The sequence below is a fragment of the Pan paniscus genome, chromosome 21, assembly GCF_029289425.2.
Source record: "Pan paniscus chromosome 21, NHGRI_mPanPan1-v2.0_pri, whole genome shotgun sequence".
In the NCBI taxonomy this organism is placed as follows: domain Eukaryota; kingdom Metazoa; phylum Chordata; class Mammalia; order Primates; family Hominidae; genus Pan; species Pan paniscus.
This window is the reverse complement of record NC_073270.2, coordinates 21,485,197-21,504,372: the sequence shown is the minus strand read 5'-3', so window position 1 is coordinate 21,504,372 and position 19,176 is coordinate 21,485,197. Positions and strand designations below refer to the sequence as shown.

Here is a 19,176-nt window from a genome sequence, read left to right as displayed (position 1 = left end):
TGACCAGGGAAAATTTCCCTTCTATCTAAAGGATAAGTTTTAATATTTCCCTTAGCTCAGGTCTCCTGGTAGCAAATTTTCTCATCTGAAAATGTCTGTATTTTGCTTTCATTTTAGAAGTGTTTTATTTCTGGGTGTCAAATTCTAAATTGGCAGCCCTCTGCACATGAATCTTTTGTTGCATTGTTTCTTGGCTTCCATTATTTCTTTGAGAAGTCATCGAAAGTCACGTGGTTGCTCCTTTGGAGGAAATACATCTTTTTTCTTCTGGCTGCTTTTAAGATTTTTCTGATTATCTTTGGTTTTCAGCAGTTTTACCTGTAATATACTTCACATTTATCCTTGTTGTTCTTTGTGATTCTTAAATCTAAGGATTGATATATTTCACCCATTTTGGCTAAATTCTCAGCCACTCTTTCCTCAAATATTGTGTCTTTCCCCCATTTTTTTTTCCTTTTTTTTTCTGCATCTCCAGTCATTCATTGGATAACCTATTCATTGTATTTTCTCTTTCTTATCCTCTCTTCTGATTTATCCATTCTTTTATCTCTTCATAGTTCATTCTAGATATTTTCTTCTGATTTTTCTTCCAGTTTTCTCTTCAGCTATGTTCATTCTGTCCATCTCATATACACTGAGTTTTTGAGTTATTTCATTTTTAAATCCCATTACTTTGGCTTTTGATACCACAGTTATCTCGGTATTGATACATTGCATGAACCTTTGTTAAAGTGAGTTCTGCCTGTAACTGGATCCTGTGGCGTGAACCTTAAGGGCAGTATTAAAACAAGTGCCAGCAACTTGAGACCAAGACCTGGATTTGTGGCTAACTTTGTAACCTTGGAAGAATACCTCTGGTGCTGTAAGCCTCGGTATCCTCATCTGTGACATTAAAGCATCTGAGTATGGGGAACCTCTCCCTCTTGTTCCCCTCAAATATAGAAATAGTCCTTAAAACTGATAAGCGAAAAGCAAATGCATTTCTCCTTTAAATTGTTTAACATTATTGGAATCTTCTCACATTAAATCAAAATTGTTGTATGGAGATGTATAAGGGAATTCCTTAATGTTAAAAAGTTCTTATAAATATGCACAATGCTACAACTTTGCCAGAGGCTCTTGTTAACATTGATAGCTGAACTCATTAGTAACCTGATATATTAGAAACCTGATATATATGATATCAAAAAAATAATAATAACAAAAAAGGAAGGAAGGAAGGGAAAGGAAGAAGGACAAAAGCAAAGAAAAGGAAAAAAAAAAAAAAAAAGAAACAAAGTCCTGATTTGTAACAGATGCTGACTTCTGTAGTAGAACCACTCCCACCATGGCTGATTCAGGCCAACACCATGACATCAGTGAACATGGAGCTGAGAAGAGGTGGGCACGACTGGTTGCCACTGGCTGTACCAGCATGTCCCTTCTAACCTATTTCTGATTTGTTGGGAAAAGGTCCAGGTTGTGCATTATAATTGTGTTTTGTAGCCAATTAAAATATTTCTATAGATATGATTTGATTTGGTTATTTTTATAGACAAATTATTCAGAATACAAAAGTTATTTTTTTCATTCTTCCTTTTTTTTTTTTTGGAGACTGAGTCTCGCTCTGTTGCCCAGGCTGGAGTGCAGTGGTGCGACCTTGACTCACTGCAACCTCCACCTCCTGGGTTCAAGTGATTCTCTTGCCTCAGCCTCCTGAGTAGCTGGGATTACAGGCACACGCCACCACGCCCAGCTAATTTTTGTATTTTTAGTAGAGATGGGGTTTCACCATGTTGGCCAGGTTGGTCCTGAACTCCTGACCTCATGATCCGCCTGCCTTGGCCTCCCAAAGTGTTAGGATTACAGGCGTGAGCCACCACGCCCGGCCTATAAAAGTTATTTTTAATGCCATTTTTTAGGGCTCTCTTATGAGAATGTCTTTCTTTCTGCTGGTAAGTTTGGTGTGCACAAAGATTTGTGGCCCTGTGTAGTATATTTATAAGCTGTGTGTTCCAAGGAAAGTGAAATGGGTAATGGTCATTGGGAATGTCCTTGATGCTGCCCTATACTGATCTGAGTGTGTTTGTAGTTAAAGGGAGTTTTCTCTTTTCCTTTCAGGCATTTTTGTTGCCTTCCTGTGAGATAGCTGTAACAAGAAAAGTAGTTCAAGTGTACAGAAAGTGGATTCTCCAGGACAAACCTGTGTTCATGGAGGAGCCAGATAGAAAAGATGTTGCCCAAGAAGATGCTGAAAAATTAGGATTTTCCGAGACTGATAGCAAGGAGGTAATTTTTTTCACTTGTCTTTTGAGTTGAGGGTAAATATATTTTAGTAAAGTATACTTGCTCAGTCAAGAGTCTTGTCAATGGGACAAAGGCAGGTGGATCTCTTTTTTATCCCATCTGATGCTTCTGAGTTGCTGAGTTCTGTGAGGATCTACCTTAGAGAGTAGCTTCTGTACTCCCATTCTAGATTGGCAGTCATCTCTTGCAACTCTAGCCAGGGCCATCTGCTTGTTGCATCTTTGTTAGTCACTGTTGCAGGAGAGTTGTTTAATAAGCCATCATATTTTACATGTCTGTTTGTGAGACTAAAAAAATCACTGCCTTCTCCTTGACTTGTTTAAATAAATATCTTTTGGAGAAACTAAATTGAGAATGTTTGGGTAGACTTTTGTTGTGCAGTGGCCTGTACCAGAAGCAGCTGGGTGTTACCCCTGTGAAAGGACTAACCAAACAACAGTGTCCCTCCCCTTTAAGCCTCGCTGAGTGCTGGCCTCCTGGAGGGGCCACTGTCCATGTTAGATAAAGCTATAGGTTGGATAAATCCAAAATGACAGAGTGGAATATCTTCCTGAAACAAAAGAAACTTAAGTGACATTTATATTTCTGTCATACTATTATGAAATTAATTTAAAATGTTTTAAATTTCTCACTAGAGGCATGTCACTTTAAAATATCTGTGTTCCATAATTTTAATTTTTCAATATTGGCGAAATCATTTTAATAACTACCATGAGATCTAAATGAATAGGTAAGCAAATTATCATTCATTTTAAAGGGCTGCATTCCATGCTCACTCAGTCATTGGACAAACACAACTCATTCTTTCAGCACATACTAAGTGCTGAGCACTATTTTAGGTGTTGACGGTTGAGTGGGGAGCTCTCTACCTCCTAGAACCTATTTTCATGTGAATCCTGGTGAGTTTAAGGAATTAAATACGCCAACTAAATATAACTTAGTTTATATAATATATTTAATTATATTTATAGTTAAATACAAGTTAAACACGTGCATCTTCCACTCTGTTAATGGATCATTATCTTCTGAAGGCCTCATCTGAAAGTTCTGGTCATAAACGATCTTCCAGTTGGGGACGCACATACTCCTTCACAAGTGCAATGAGCAGAGGGTGTGTGACAGAGGAGGAAAATACAAATGTGAAAGCCGGCGTCCAGGCTTTGTTGCAGGTATGTGGCTGGCCAGGACATGAAGACCCCTCCACCGCCTACAGCTGGAGCCATTTTGTCTTTTTGTTTATTGGGGATAATGTCATATAAAGTATGGTGGTATTTGTAGCCATCTGTCAGTAAACGATAAACAGCAATTTAATTAGCTATTACATTCTTATTCTGAGTTTTCTTTCTAATTCCTACCCACAATTTACAAAAATTTTTTTCTAGTCAAAGAAGACATAAGAACTGGTTACAGTCTTTTTGAGATTATTATATAGTGAATATGAAATGACTGATATTTAAATCTTAAAATTATCTTCCAAACACATATGAGTAGTAAGTTATCTGGGCTCTAATTTGCAAGACAAGCTTGGCAATTATAAAATCTTATAAGTAATATTCCTCTTAAAATTGGCTGTGTTTACAAAGAACAATGACTGATGTAGTTTTTAGATTTGAATGAATATATGAAATAGAACTGACTCCATTTGGGAACATTTGAAAGAGCAACTTTGGAACATTACTTAACCTCCCCAGAGCTCAGGATTTTACCTCAAAAATGGGAATTGGGAGATTTCCTCTCAGGTCTCATGTAGCTTGAAGAGTAAGTGAAAATACAGGGTGCCTCTCATTCCCTGCTCACTGCCCCCTCGCCCGCCACCCTTCATCCACATTTGGAGATGTGTCACTTAGGCCTCTCAAGTAGAGGCCAGGTGTGGAGTCTGGGGAACGTCTGGGAATGACATGCATTTTTCTAATTTTCTGTCATCTGTTTCTTGATAGGATTCATTTTCGTGGTATCCTTTTTTTTTCAAGTGAATTAGCAGTTTAATATACCATACTCATGAATTTTCTCACTTTTCATTGAAAACCTACACATAATTTTGAAGTTAACTTAAAAAAGTTGAGATGATTTCACTTGTGCATCTTTAAAGACTTTTGGTGCTGCTCATAAGTATGACCTGCGTCCGCATCAGAGAAACACTTGCAGGAGTCCTTGCCCTTTGTCCCTCCGTAGCTCCATCTTTTAGCTAAGGGGATCTCCAGCAACAGCCTGTGGTGGTTGCAGGTGCCAGTGATCCCCTTGGTTCAAAAGAGTGCTTTTTATTTTCTGAAAGGTTGAGTTACATTTACAGTAGGTCCTCACTAATGTCATCAGTGGGTTCTTGGAAATGGCGACTTTAAATGAAATGAGTACAGCAGGTCTTTGAGTAACATGGTTTGATTCAACATCATTTCATCATCATGTTCATGAGAAAAAAATTTTTTTTTATATCTTGCTTAAAGTCATCATTTCCAACAACCTATTGATGACGTTAAATGAGGACTTACTGTCCTTGCCTGAACTGAGAAAAAACAATTTCTATTTTATTATATATAGTGCTACAGTTAAAAAAAAGATTTACTTTGGATTTAAATAGTTGGTTTTGTTCTTATATCTAATACCTTAGTCCTTTACTTTGTTTATTAAGAAAAAGGGGCCAAATGGAGGTTTGATAAGACAGTAATTTTCTTTCTTTTCTCCGACTGTGTCTCAGATGTTCAAGAGATAGTAGTTTTCTATAGTTGCTTTTGACAAATGTACTCTGGACATACTAATTTGGTTTATTTTTACCTTAACTGATACCAGCACATTAATAAGAAATACTCATGCAGTACCTTTGATGTTTTGTAAAAAGTAAAAGTATATAAAGACTCCTTACATGGGAATGTGCAAAAAGTTTTTAATTCATATTCAAGAAGCCAAATACATTGAATTAAAAGGATCTGTGTTGCAATATATCATCTGTGGCATACTACTTTCAAAAACAGAACCACTAAAATTGCTGTAATCAAAAAGCTCTTTGTTTTTGTTTTTCTTACTCGAAGGCTAGTAAATTCTTCATGACTGAAGTTATCATCATCATCAACTATATTATAGTGCTTATTTAGTGATTTTTCTTAGAAAATTGGGACATAATACGTTTTAATCTTACCTAAGATAACTTTAAAGGCTGTGAATATTTTAGTTCATCCACTTGACTTTTGATGTTAATTTTAATTTGGTCAGATTGTACATTTATTTTGATACAATACTTTAAAAAATTTTACTTATAAATGAGCTAGAGAAGCTCCGTCATGCTTTGAGTTTGTGTTATTGAACACAAAGGAGACCTAAGAGGCAATATACCTCTAGGTAGATAGAGCAGGTCCGTCCTCGTACCAAATTGACAACTCAGAATATCTGCAGATGATGGGACACTGGTGTCAACTGTGTAAATGGTAACACACCGTTATTTTGCTGTAGTGACTCAAAGCAGTAATAGTATATGATATCCTGGATCAGTGCTTCTCACATTTTTCTGCTGAGATACCCCTGATGGTAGAGAACAGTGAACTTGTATGCTAAAGGTCTGAGGCAGAGGGTAGAGTAGTTGGCTGATAATCTGAATTGTTTTTGAAATCTCAGCTTTTAATCTTAAGAATTCACTTAGATTTTGTATGCTACTGCATAGTATATCTTTCATATTAAAAAAAATAGCCTCCTGGAAGGCGTGTGATGTTGATGGCTTCGTCTGTTTCTGGACACATCACAGCTCCTTGAGGTTCTGACCCCTGTTGAGTGGTGCTGTCCATGCTTCTGTCAGCAAGGAGTTCATGTGCTGGGAGACTCAATAAGAATCACATAGTTCTGTCTGACCACTGTCTGGCCATCTATCCTCTACTCCTCCCATTTCCCCTCTACAGCTTCTCACTCATATGCAACGATCTTACTTTTTTCCCTTGTTTTCCTTTTTTTGTTGAGGGGTTGTTGAAAAGTCTTCAAAAGCTTTTCTGACTCATAAAATTTCTGTAGTTGCAATTAATATGTAATAGTGATTTTTTCTTTTCCCCTAGGGAAAGGCTTTTCAGGTGTCTCTGTATTTAAGTGATTCTAAAAGGTGAACCAAAAAAAAATTTTGAATATGTGTTGGTACCACTTGCCTTATTGAAATAGAATCTTTTGGAAATAACTGAAAAATGATTTCATTGGTAGAGTGAAATTAATATCTGTAAGCAAAATTTATTCAAATGTTTATGTTCAGTTATATTTTCTAATGTAAAGTTGTTGATTTTAAGGTATTTTTGACGAACTCTGCAAACGTCTTTTTGTTGGAACCATGTGCTGAAGTTCCTGTGCTCTTGAAAGAACAAGTTGATGCTTGTAAAGCTGTTTTGATTATTTTTAGGCGCATGATAATGGAGCTTACAATGAATAAAAAGACATGGTAAGTTTATATCAAATTAATTAGTATTGTAAAACAGATGTTTCTGTTTTTCAACATAATTAAAATGTTAAGGCTTGCATTTATTTAATGTTTTTACAAACTTAACAACAAAATGTCTTTTGTAACAGTTTCTGTGAATTATGAAGAAGGTAGTTACCCAGTACTTTGACAGATCAATTATTTTCATTATATTTTTAAAAAATGTTCTTGAACAATAAGTATTTTACTTAATAGTGGATTTTTCCTTTTAAACATTCATCAAACATAGTTTTGTGGAAAAGCAGCAACTGGTGTTTTATAATACTCACCATAAGCTCAGGAGAGTTTGTTAATTGCCCTGAAATGCTGTCAACTGATTTTTATTGCTTCTAACTTGACGTTTTAAATTCATTTTGGAAAAGCAATTATTTTAAATGATAAATTATCAGAGACTAAATACATAGTGCAGTCAACAATCTGTTCCTGTCATTAAAACTACGTTTTTTCCTTTTCATCTTTGTTTTTGTTTGATGTTTTTATTTATAATGTCCCTACAGGTAAACAATGCATTAGATTTTTTTTTCCTGCTCTTCTCTTATTTGAAAGTTATCAGCCAGGTGCGGTAGCTCATGTCTGTAATTCCAGCACTTTGGGAGGCCGAGGTGGGTGGATCATCTGAGGTCAGGAGTTCGAGACCAACCTGCCTAACATGGTGAAACCCCATCTCTACTAAAAATACAAAAAATTAGCCAGGTGTGGTGGCACTTGCCTGTGATCCCAGCTACTCGATAGGCTGAGACAGGAGAATCGCTTGAACCCGGAAGGCGGAGGTTGCAGTGAGATTGCGCCACTGCACTCCAGCCTGGGCGACAGAGTGAGACTCTTGTCTCGGGAAAAAAAAAAAAAAAGTACTCACGTTACTCCATCTGATGAGGTATTTTCAGTGATGCTCAGCAACAGACCAGAAAGCCTCAGAGTCACTTTCCATTTCTTCCTCTTCTCCATGTGTCATCAGCCTCTCGCTTCTGCCTTTAAAATGCTCCTCAAGCCTGTCCTTTGTGTGTTCCCTCTCATTCCACTGCCACCCTTGTGCAATCAAGCTGCCCGCCCAGCTGTGGTCAGCATCCCCCTAGGTGATCTTCTGCCTTGGTTATCAGTCCTTGGAGGCCCTGCAGACCAGTGGCACCTTTCCTACCTGAAACCAGAAGGGTCCTCTGCCTATGCCTGTATTCTGGAGGCCCTTGAATCAGCAGGAAAGGGGCTTTGGAAAGTGTCTGCAGTTGGTAGGAAACCATGGACACGAGGCAGGTCTGATCGGAAAGGAACTGCAGGCCACCAAGTCCAATTCTTGTTCTTCAAAGATGAGGGAAGGGTGGACTCAAGAATCTTGGTGTGCAGAAAGTTCACAAGTACAGAAACCACAGGCATCAAAATGATACTATGATGTAGATTCCAACGTCATCTTTCCCAGACTTCTAAACTTAGCACTATTTGCCAAGTTAAACAATTGTTAAAACTGGAAATATTACAGTGATGCACAATATGATGTAAACAAATTCCACGTCAGTAATATTGACAGTAATGAGAAATGCTGGTATATGCTTTCAACTGAAATATCTGTTCCTGAATACCATAGTTTTATCAACATCATTTTTAATGTTTTTTTCCTTTGAAAACTCCCTGAGTTTTGTATACTACTGTATCAGTAGTTTTTTGATATTTTTGATAATCTCTTTATTTTGATGAAAATTCTAGGAAATAAAATTAAGCAATTCTGTTCTGTTTTTTACTAATTCATAGATTCCTAGGTGAAAGTATAGAAAAGAAAAATTGTGGAAATCGATGAAAATAGTTAACGGAAAAATGGTCAATAGAGCATAGAAAAGAGTGTGAGCAGTTTCTGTAATGGATTTTCTTGTGTATTTAAGTACCAGATAATCCCTTGCCTCCCATCCCTCCTTTCCTTCTTCACTCCTTCTTCTCCCCTCTCTCCTTACCTCCTTTTCTTCTATCTAATAAATAACTATCGAGCTTCTACTGTGAGAATATAGTGGCGAACTATGTAGACAAGGTCCCTGCCCTCATGAGGTTACATCCTCATAGGACTGAGAGGCATTAAAAACCTAGAAAACAATTTCAGAGACTCCGAAGTACTGAGAACAGTGAAGGTTGCAAAGGGGAAAGAGTCCTGAATTGGGTGTGTGTTGCTTGGCATGGACAGACGGGGAGTTTTTTCCGTCAGCTGTCAGAGAAGGCCTTTCTGAGCAGAGCCCTGAGTGAAGGGAAGGGGGAGCCTTGGGGAGGTCTAAGGGAAGGGCATTCCTGGTAGAAAGAGCAGCAGATACAAAAGCCCTGATGGGAGAAAAGGTAAAAGAAAAGTGGCTTGTTTAAGGAAGGACAAGATGATGGCCAATGTGGTGGAGTAGATGGAGTGAGAGGGAGCGTGAGAGGGGAGGAGGCAGGGGGCAGGCCGGGGCCAGGTTGCTCAGGGCCCTGCAGACCAAAGGAAGGACACCAGCTACCTCCCTGTGTGCCTGCAAGATTGTGACATAATATAATTTATGCTTCTGAAAGGCCCCTCTGGCTGCTGGAGAACATGCAGTGCAGTGCCATAGATGATGGTGGCTGAGACCAGGGCTGTAGCCAGGGAACTGTAAGAAATGGTCCTGAAATAGGGAATAACTGGTATGTAGATGAGTTGAAATACCACCTGTATGAGGAGATAGAGATCAGGTAAATAATGAAGAATGCAGGAAAATCCTCACTCCTGTGTTGGACCCAAGGATGGCACACATGCCTCATTCCATGTGCTCCAACAGAAGTTTATTACACTCTTTGAGCAGTTCTCCTTGGTGGAGTCAGTGCTTCACAAAATAGAAAGGAACAAGCAGTTGTCAAAACTGGCAGCTTTGGCAGGTTGTGAATCTTTCTACTATAAGGAAAGATTTTTCCAAATCATAGTTTTTCAACCCTTGTTTTCTTCCAGAAGACTGCATGCCTTTCCAAGCTTTCATAGGTTCAGAAATCAAATTAACTGTTTTTGTCAGTCATGGCTTTGATCACATTTGTGGCTTTTGATAGCAGTTGCCATGATCAAGGCTTTACTTGAAACTTATGATGTCTGTTGTTCTCATCACATTCTCATGATGGATCTGTAACTAGTTGTGTGTAAGGGATTGTTTTTCATTGTCTTATGCATCATGTAACCTGAATGGGCAGTGGTGATACTAGGTGCTGCCCTTCTCTGCCCTGGCGACAGGGGCCTGGGTACCCTGAATGTGATGAGCGACAAGCTGTCCCCCAGCACTGTGCCGTTGCTTCTCCCAGTTCTCTTCAAAGTCACCATCCTGCTTCATGCGTGTGTGCCCAGAAGATAGCCCTTCCTCTTCTGTGCTTCCAGAATCCGTAGGCAGGGAATAGGAATACATGGACAAGTAGCATGCAGTGCAGTGAGAATGTATAACAACAGATGACTCTGGGGACCAAAATCAAATGGGGCCAGCTACAAAGAGGGCAGGAAATCCCCACAGGTGATTTTACTGTGAGGAATTTTATGAGGTTCAGCATCATATATTGTTAGGAGAAAATGCTGTTTTGATAAGCAGAGATATGAGAAAAGTAAACGGGAACTATGATTTAGAGATCTCATCTGATTACTTTGTCCTATTCTCAGTTTTATTACTAAAGAGCAGTAAAGCCAAGGAGAAAGTAGTAAAGATTAGATGAATGGTTAGCATGTGAAACCTGAAAGGAACCAGAGTGATTTCCCTCGAGGAACAAATGCACTTCTCTTACATATGAAAGATGATGTGTTCTGTGTTCCCATAGAATCTAGGGAAAGAGAAAGTGAGCAGATACTCTGATATGAGCAATATAACTTAGGTGTAAGAAAGAAAAATGTCTTTTGGCTGTTCTGAAGAACTTATTATTGTAATTAGCAGTGTTGTCTCTGTACTATTTTATAGTCTTCAAAGTCCTTTTACATAAACCTTCTGTAAGAGACTATGAAAAATGCTGGCACATTGGAACTGAGCTGCAGTGATGGCATTTGTCTCAGTTGTGCCCTGTAGTGCAGAGTCAGGATCTTCCAGACATGAGCACTGTGCCTGTAAGTGTCCTGTAATGCAAACCCCTCCTGCCTGTGAGAGTACTGTGGCATTCCACCTTACCAAGATACTGACTGTGTGTGTCCCCAAAATAAAGGCCAGGAAGTCAGCTTCACCTCCTGTTGCAATGAGAGGGAGACCTTACAGGTTAAGTAAAACAGTGGATAGCAAAATTAAAGAGTGCTGCATATGTTCCAGTAGGTTTTCACTGAGTACCTTTAAGCTGCTGGCACAGTTGGAGAAGACGATCTTGCCTCTCTTTTTGCAAGGGGAGAAAATCAGGCTGGAATGATGTTTTATCCTGCCTGTTTGTGTGGACATGGGAGGCATGTTTTTAAAACTGTTATAACATAAGGGAGCTTATTTTGGTAAAATATGGTATTCATTATGTAATTGGCATCTGGACTTTAATAGTTTCGAGTAATACATAATTATCAATGTTGCTGAATTCTTAAGAGAATTTCTGGTACCTATAAATTAAAGTGCTTTGGAGACATGATTATTAATATGAGCTTTTATTTTGGGTGGCCCAGGGAACAGATGTTGCAAATACTACTCAGGATAACAGAAGCTGTCATGCAGAAGCCAAAGGATAAACAAATAAAGGACTTGTTTGCCCAGAGCTTGGCAGGGTTACTATTTAGGGTAAGTCTTTTTTATTAAAACACTGCAAATGCAAGAAGTGAATCAGATTTTGTAGCAAACTAGTTTTAATCATTGAGAATTTTAAGAATAATATTAAATTTAAATTTCTAGAAATTTTTCTTCTTAGCTTTGTCCTGAAGGTTATGATCTGTTCTTTACAATTAGTGCTGGGCTTTTAGGCTTTTCTCCCTCTCTGCTACCTACTTCCTCTTTTAATTTGCTCAAGGGTGGTAGGAATTAGGAACCTCTGATGGCCTTGGTGGAAGGCTAGGTAGATTTGGAGAGGTAAAGGATGAACGAAAGTATGGGAATGGGATAAAACTTTGAGAGCCATCAGTGTGTTGGGCAATTGTATTTAAAGCCACAGGATGGGCTTACCTAGAGAGGACAATGTCCACAGGTGATGGGAGAGATGCTGAGAAAGGGTGGCCAGTGAGTGAGGAGGAAAACCAGAGGAGTGTGTGTCCTGGGTGCCTGGGGATGAGTATTGGGTAGGAGGAGAGCAGCCAGTTGACCATGGGCTTTGACAGAAGTAGTTGGTTGAGAATGTTCTATGGGATGAGGCCCACCTGGAGCAGATGGAGGAGAAAATGAGAGCTGGGCAGTGGAACTTGCAAGTGTAGTTAAGGCTTTGCAGAGTTCTTGATGTGGAAAGGAAGAGGAAAAGGGGAGCTAGCTGAAGTCGGTGGCATACATGGTGGGCGAGGTTTAAGGTGGGTGGTACTAAAGTATGTTTGCTCACCAATGGGATGGTCCAGTGAGGGAGGACAAGATGGTCTTGGGGAGACAGAGGATAAGTGAAGTCCCGGATATGGTGGAGGGCTGGGCCGGCCTTTGGTGCGAGCAGAGAGCCAAAGAGATGCCTGTGCTTCTTGCATCTCATGTGGTGAGCAGGTGAAGACCAAGAGCAGGCTGATACGTGGTGAGCTGCCTGGGGAACAGATGTGCCAGAGAGTCCTGAGCATGGCAGCCTACTGTGATGTTGCTAATATTTATGAGGACCTTAGAGTTTATGAAGCATTACTGAAAGTGAACAGTGTGAAAGGGCTCTGGAAAAATGCTACATTCTACATAAATAAAGGTATTAGTACAGTGGATGGACTTGACTTTGGATAATTACATAGGTGATAGTTGTGGGGAGGAGAAATTAACTTCCCTCCTCAGTTGACCTGAAGGTGGTTTTGGAGGATATATGTTAAAAGCATATCTAGAATATGGGTAGGACATATAGGTAAAAGTGACAAAAGGAGAAATTATTTCTTTAAAGCTAAATATTGCCATTGTAACACAAGATAACTGAATTTTGAATAACTTAATATGAGTCAATGCTCTTGGCTTGATAAAAAATGTATGAGAGGCTATTGAAATAATTGGCCTCCTGAATATTACAATTGCTTTTACTCTGATTGCCTTGCCTGGTATATTGGATGTGTGAAGTGGCCCTAAACTTTCTTTTGCATGTGTCCAGCTTTGCTCTGCTGATGCCTGGAGGGTGGTACTGACCACTGCTTTGCTGCCTGCCTGGACATATGGACACTGCATGCTTTGCTTTCTCAGCGAAGCGTCTCACTGTTGGCACCCTTTCGAGTTTCCCGTCCTGGACCTGGGCTGCCAAGTGGACATGAGCTGAAGCCAGTCTCACACTGGCAGATGCTTGGGCCTTATTCCCACCAATTGCCTGGCTCTGCATCTGTTTTGTGTGTTGGAATTAGAGAACTTGTCACAGAATTAAACAAGTATCTATTCTGGGGTTCGGATTTTTTTGTTTTGTTTTGTTTTGTTTTTGGTTGGTTGGTTGGTTTTGATCTTTGGGGAAAAAAACTCCCCCCATGAATGGAGAAAACCTTGTCAGATATTACTTCCCTCCTCAGATGACCTGACTTCCCTGAAGCTCAGTTAACCTGACTTCCCTGAAACTTAGTTTTGAGTTCATGATTATTAATGATTTTCATGTTGTTATTATTTTGGCAGTGGTTAGGTAGATCGAGAAGGATGCTTAAATTAAGAACTAACCAAAAGGCTGGGCATGGTGGCTTACACTTTTAATCCCAGCACTTTGGGAGGCTGAGGCAGGAGGATTGCTTGAGCCCATGAATTCAAAAGCAGCCTGGGCAATAGAGTGAGACCCCTGTCTCTACAAAAAATTTTTAAAAAATTATCCAGCCATAGTGGCATGCACCTGAAGTTTCAGTTACTTGGGAGCTGAGGTGGGAAGATTGCTTGAACCCGGGAGGTTGAGGCTGTAAGCAAGCTATGATTGCATCACTGTGCTGCAGCCTGGTCAAAAGAGCAAGACCCTGTCTCAAAAAACAAACAAAAAAAACCTACCATAAAAAATAGTGAAGAGAGGATGAGCTTTTTGGCATTAGGCAGATTGTGTTTCTGATCTCAGCTCTGCTACTCTCTGGCTATGTGGCCTTGAGCACATGACTTTAGCTTTCTGAGTGTCTTCCCTAATCTGTCACAAGCAGGAAAGGACTTCTTCTTACCCTGCAGGGTTGTCATGAGAATCAGAGTGGGCCCATTGGGATTTGTGATCATCTGTTGACCTCCCACGTTCTTACGTGAGATGCAAGAGGCAAGAATACTAAGGGTCTGGACTTACCAGGCAGGCTGTCTATTGGGCATCATCTTGGTCCCATGCTGCCGTTAAAACATGCTATCTAATTAGTATTCATTTGATCATGTGGACTGTCTAAAATGGCTAGACACTTGATTTTTTTTTGAAAAATTGAGAACAAGGAGACTGTTAAAAGGGACAGGACATTTTTAAGTTTTTATTACCCTTTTTATCTTTTTCTAGTTCTTCTAGTGTTTGTTTTTTTTTCTGTCAGTAGATAACCTGGGCCACCAAATTTTCTTTAAGTGATGACTGAATTTGACTTAGTTTTAAATATTTACCAAATAATGGTGACTGCCTTATTGCCTTAAGTGATGTTTTAATTTATTATCAGTGCTAAATATGACCTTATGCTTGAAGCTCTGATGGTATATCAGGAAACTGTGGTCCTGCTCTTTGTAATATGAGCCATTACTTTAAAGTTACGCAGTCCCCTTAGTGTGTTGGTAGAGTGAAGTAGGAAGTGGTTGGTTAGCAAATGTTCATAAGAACAGGAGTGATTTATTAGTTAAGGTGTTTTTAAAATACATCTTGTGTGCCAAAATGTATCTGATAAAACATCAAATTTCAGTACTGAAGGAACCTTGGAGAAGCTCTTATGCACTTCTTATTTTTAATGAGAAATGTGACTACAGAAAGGCCAAATGACTTTCCTAGGTCACAAACCAGGGTAGTCCAGGCTGTTTGTTTCCCTCTTCCTTTTAGAAAATGGTAATTGATTAAAAGGACACCCTGCCTTCATGTCCACAGGTGCCACCACTCACCACCCAACTGTATTTTACCATTTTACCATTTTGCTCTGTGCACGTGTTGTCAGTTGTGAATTATGATGATAATTCAACAGGTCTGCATACATGTTTGTAATATTTGCTAAGTTGATTTTATAAGCTGCAAGAAGTCATTCTGCACTTGTTTCATAATTAGTCAATAAAGTGAAGCCATTATAAGATCCCCAGTATAGAACATCTCATTACACCAAGACATCTGCTTTTATCCATGAAGCTGGCGCTATATCCAAATGTGAGTCTGAGTCCTAATAACATCATCAGTCTCTACTTTCTTCTCTTACTTGGCTCAGATTATACTTATTGATCTAATATTTATTAATTTTATTGTCTATAGGTACGTTATGGCAATGGCCTCAAATTCATCTTGAAAGCAGGGGTATAAAAATTAATAGAAGATGGCATTTTAGTCATAATAAAATATTTAATAAAGATAATAAAATTATTTTATTTTCTTTCATATTTTTAGTTTTACCAAATTCATACATGTTAGAATCAGACTTTAAATATAAGTGGTTAATATCTTGTTTTTTATATAATTAACTACTTTAGTCCTACTTTAACATTTTTATGTTCTTAAAAAGTGGTAAACACAAATTGAAACAGAGAACAGGTGTATTACAGAAGGACCACTTTAAATAAGATTTTCCAGGTGGTCAGAATAGGCCTGTCTGATTTTATAGACTGATATCTGTTTATCAGAGTTTTCCTGTGTCTATGTTAAAGAGTAAATTCCATTAAAAAATCTATATATAATTTGGGGAAAAAAATTAAGAAGTGAACTCACCTACGCAAAGAAGAATTCCTGACAAGAGTGGGAGCCTATTTGCATCTGGGTTGGGCCAATGCACATGCAAGCTGGTATCTTAACAAGTGCATTTCTCTTTGACACCAGGCTGTGGGACTTACATAGACTTTGGGTATAAGGATTCCTTTTCACAAGGCTTAGAAAAGCATTTGTGGCTCATTTGAGATGGACTTGGCTATGTAGAGGCACTTCTTTCAGGGAAGATATATTTGGATTTGAATTTTAAAGGATGGTGAATATTTTGGCAGAGGTAAGGAATGGGGCAATTTTATGGGAAGGAAATATCCAGCATATAGGCATAATTGTCTCATAGGGCTGTCCAGGTGACCAGTTGTAGTGCTGTGGACTATAAGACTGGGGGCAGACACTGATAAGTGAATAGACTGTGAAGGAAAGGTGTGATAGGTGCATTGATGGGGGGAAAATGCAGGGACCTGGAGGACACTTCCTGGAGGCTGGGAGGTGGTGGTGGGGAGATAGTCAGGGATACCCTCTTGGAGGAAGTGATGCACAAATTTTGACCTGAGAAATGAGGGGGAGTTATACAGAAACAAAAAGGAGGAAAGAGAGGGAAGGAAGAGTGTGTGCAAAGGCCAGATGCAGGAGCGAGCAGGTGAAGGCACTGAGAGAAAGACAGTGGAAGAAATTGAATACCTTTTACTATTATGCTCTTTGATAGGTGCCTGAGGGTTGTGTAAGTAGCACTGTCTAGTACCTAGGTAGATAGATCAGGAAACCAGTAGAGAGGTCTAAGCTGGACATGGAGATTCAGAAGTCAGCAGCACACAGAGGATAACTGGAGCCATGGGAATGGAGCCAAAACTCAGGCAGAAGGTGGAAGTGGCCTCAGAAAGGGGAGAACCAGAGCAGTCTGTTGCCTGGGGGATGAGGAAGTGGAGATGGAGCGGGTGTGGAACATTCTTTCAAGAAGTTTGGCTGTGAAAGTGGAAGGAAAAGGGCTGTAGCTAGATGGGGGAATCTGGGTTCAAGGGAATTTTTTCTTTTAAGATGAGGAAGAGTTTGGAGTATATTTAAATGCTGAAGAGAAAGAGCTGGGGAAGTGGGGTTGGCTGGAGATTAAAGGAGAGGGGTGGTTAAGAGAAGCATGAAGACTCCGAGGAAGGGGTCCAGTGTGTAAGGGGGCAACAGGGTGGCAGAGCGGGGCCCCTCTTGGAGTTCAGCTCACAGGTGGAGGTGGAGCTGGGTGAATATGGGCAAGAATGTGAGTCCATGGGCAGAGGTTGAGGGGAGTCTCATTGAATGGGTTCTGTTTCTTGTGAAGTCTGCAGTGAATCCATCTGCTCAAAGTCAGGGAGGATTTGGTGGGCTGGCGGTTTTCCTGTAGGAGGTTTGAAGTAGCCACTGTGGATGGTAGGAAAAGAGCAGTCTCAGGAAGCAGAGTTGTCACTGTGCGGAGGGCTTTGTCTTTTCTCTGATTATAGCCAGGGCCAGCTGCAGACACTAGAACAATATTGAATCAGTAACTTTGTTCATAATGATAACTAACTCCCCAATAGCTTAAATTTTGATTATAGTTGGTCAAATGAATTTTGAGAATTAAAAGAAAAACAACTTCCAAAAGTACTTTTTATTTTAAAATTTGTGTTATTAACAGTAATTTAAAACATTTTGTTTAAAAGTATGCTTTTTCCAAATGAAGATGTATGAATTCTCTTGTTGGTTGGTTGGTTTTAGACGCTCATGGTGGCTTGGATCCGAGCAAACCTCTGTGTGTACATTTCTCGAGAGCTCTGGGATGACTTTCTTGGTGTGCTGTCCTCCCTCACGGAATGGGAGGAACTTATAAACGAGTGGGCCAACATTATGGACTCCTTGACAGCAGTGCTTGCAAGAACCGTTTATGGAGTTGAGATGACAAACCTACCTCTGGATAAATTAAGTGAACAAAAGGAAAAGAAGCAACGAGGCAAAGGTATTTCCACTCTTCCAGGTTAACACCAGATGTCTAGGACTGGGGACGAGTGTGTATTTGTATGACTAAGCAATTAATGCGTGAAATTTTATAATGAACTGAACCAACTACACAGTGTCTTCTTAATAGTGGCATTAATTTGTGTCTCATATCATTCTGTTCCCTTAATGAGATGGTGAATTTCTGAGGAAGCTATGCAAGAAGGAAGATGCAAGGAAGGTAGTAGTAATAGTAATGATAACTAACAGTAATAATAATGGCTATTACATTGTACATATTATCTCTTTTTACCTTCATAATAACCTAGTGAACTGTAGATACTTGTATTATCCCCATATCACAGACAAAGAAACTGAAGTACAGAAACTTTGCAGGGATGTCCAATCCTTTGGCTTCCCCAGGCCACATTGGAAGAATTGTCTTGGGCCACACATAAAATACAGTAAAACTAACGATAGCTGATGAGCTAAAACAAAAAAAGAAATTGCAAAAAAAAAAAATCTCATAATGTTTTAAGAAAGTTTACGAATTTGTGTTGGTCTACACTCAAAGCCATTCTTGGCTTCATGTGGCCCATGGGTCACGGGTTGGACAAGGTTGCCTTACAGTGATTGACTCATCCAAGGCCACATAGTTAAGAAGTGTTTAGAAATCAAAGCTGGATAAATACAACTCAAGATGTCACACTATTAAGATGCATTCTACAGCCTCTCTAGGAAATGTGGAGAAATTCTGAATGCTTCAGATGGGAGCTATTTTGGCTTTGTTGTATTTCTGGGTAAAAGTTGTTTTGGGACTGAGAACCTCAAAGGAAAGTTATGTTTTCAAGGTAGAAAACATCAGTGGTAGTTTCTATTAGGAATGACAATTTGGCATCCCCTTAATTACTGTGCTTAAGAATGTGGCATGGTCCTTGGATTAATTCACTTGTACTACACCTTACTCTGTAAAGATTTGAGGCAGCTCATAGAAAGGCATATAGTACAGTAGATCAAATACAAAATAGGGTCAAAATGAGTGAGGTTGCAGGGAACTGCCATTGTGATTAAAATGCCAAAATACATGCCATAGAGCCTCGTGGGCTTGCTGGGGAGATGGAAAAGTCAAACATTGGATTTGATTTTGGTCTTTGCAGGGTTACATCAAATAGAGAATCACAGAGCACATAGGGTAAAAACAATTCAATCACTTAGGTGATGCTTAGCTTTTATTAGGTCCTCCTGAGACTTGGGAGGAATTTTTCCTTCAAAGCTTCTTAAAGGGTACACACTGCTTATTGTGTAGACTACCCTTTAATAATACCAGCCGCCTTATAGACAGTATCAGTGTGCTTTTGCCATGTGACAAATCACCCCAAAACTTATGGCTTAAAATAACAACCACTTATTTATCTTGATTTGATGAGTTGGCAATTTGGGTTGGACTCAGCCAGTCAGTTCTTCTGCTGGTCTTTGCTTCTGTGTTTGCAGTCAACCACGCTGTGAAATAGTCAGCTAGGCAGCTCTACTTTTACGGGTTGACTGGCCGTCAGCAGGGGCAATGAGGTGTGACTGGGCCACGTGTTTCAGCAGCCAGAGGCTAGCTCAGGCTTGTTCACCAAGTGGCTTAGAGT

The 19,176-nt window shown here is 39.5% G+C and overlaps 1 protein-coding gene across 2 annotated transcripts in view; it reads left to right on the top strand.

Annotated features, from left to right (window-relative positions):
• Positions 1-19,176, top strand: part of RALGAPA2 (Ral GTPase activating protein catalytic subunit alpha 2) — a 326,457-nt gene that overhangs the window by 90,259 nt on the left and 217,022 nt on the right. For both annotated transcript variants that reach the window (XM_008962966.5, XM_063600987.1), the window contains exons 11-15: positions 2,101-2,268; positions 3,318-3,455; positions 6,540-6,688; positions 11,307-11,418; positions 17,327-17,564. In XM_008962966.5, coding sequence (XP_008961214.1) covers positions 2,101-2,268; positions 3,318-3,455; positions 6,540-6,688; positions 11,307-11,418; positions 17,327-17,564 — 805 coding nt within the window. The remainder of the gene's footprint in view (positions 1-2,100; positions 2,269-3,317; positions 3,456-6,539; positions 6,689-11,306; positions 11,419-17,326; positions 17,565-19,176) is intronic.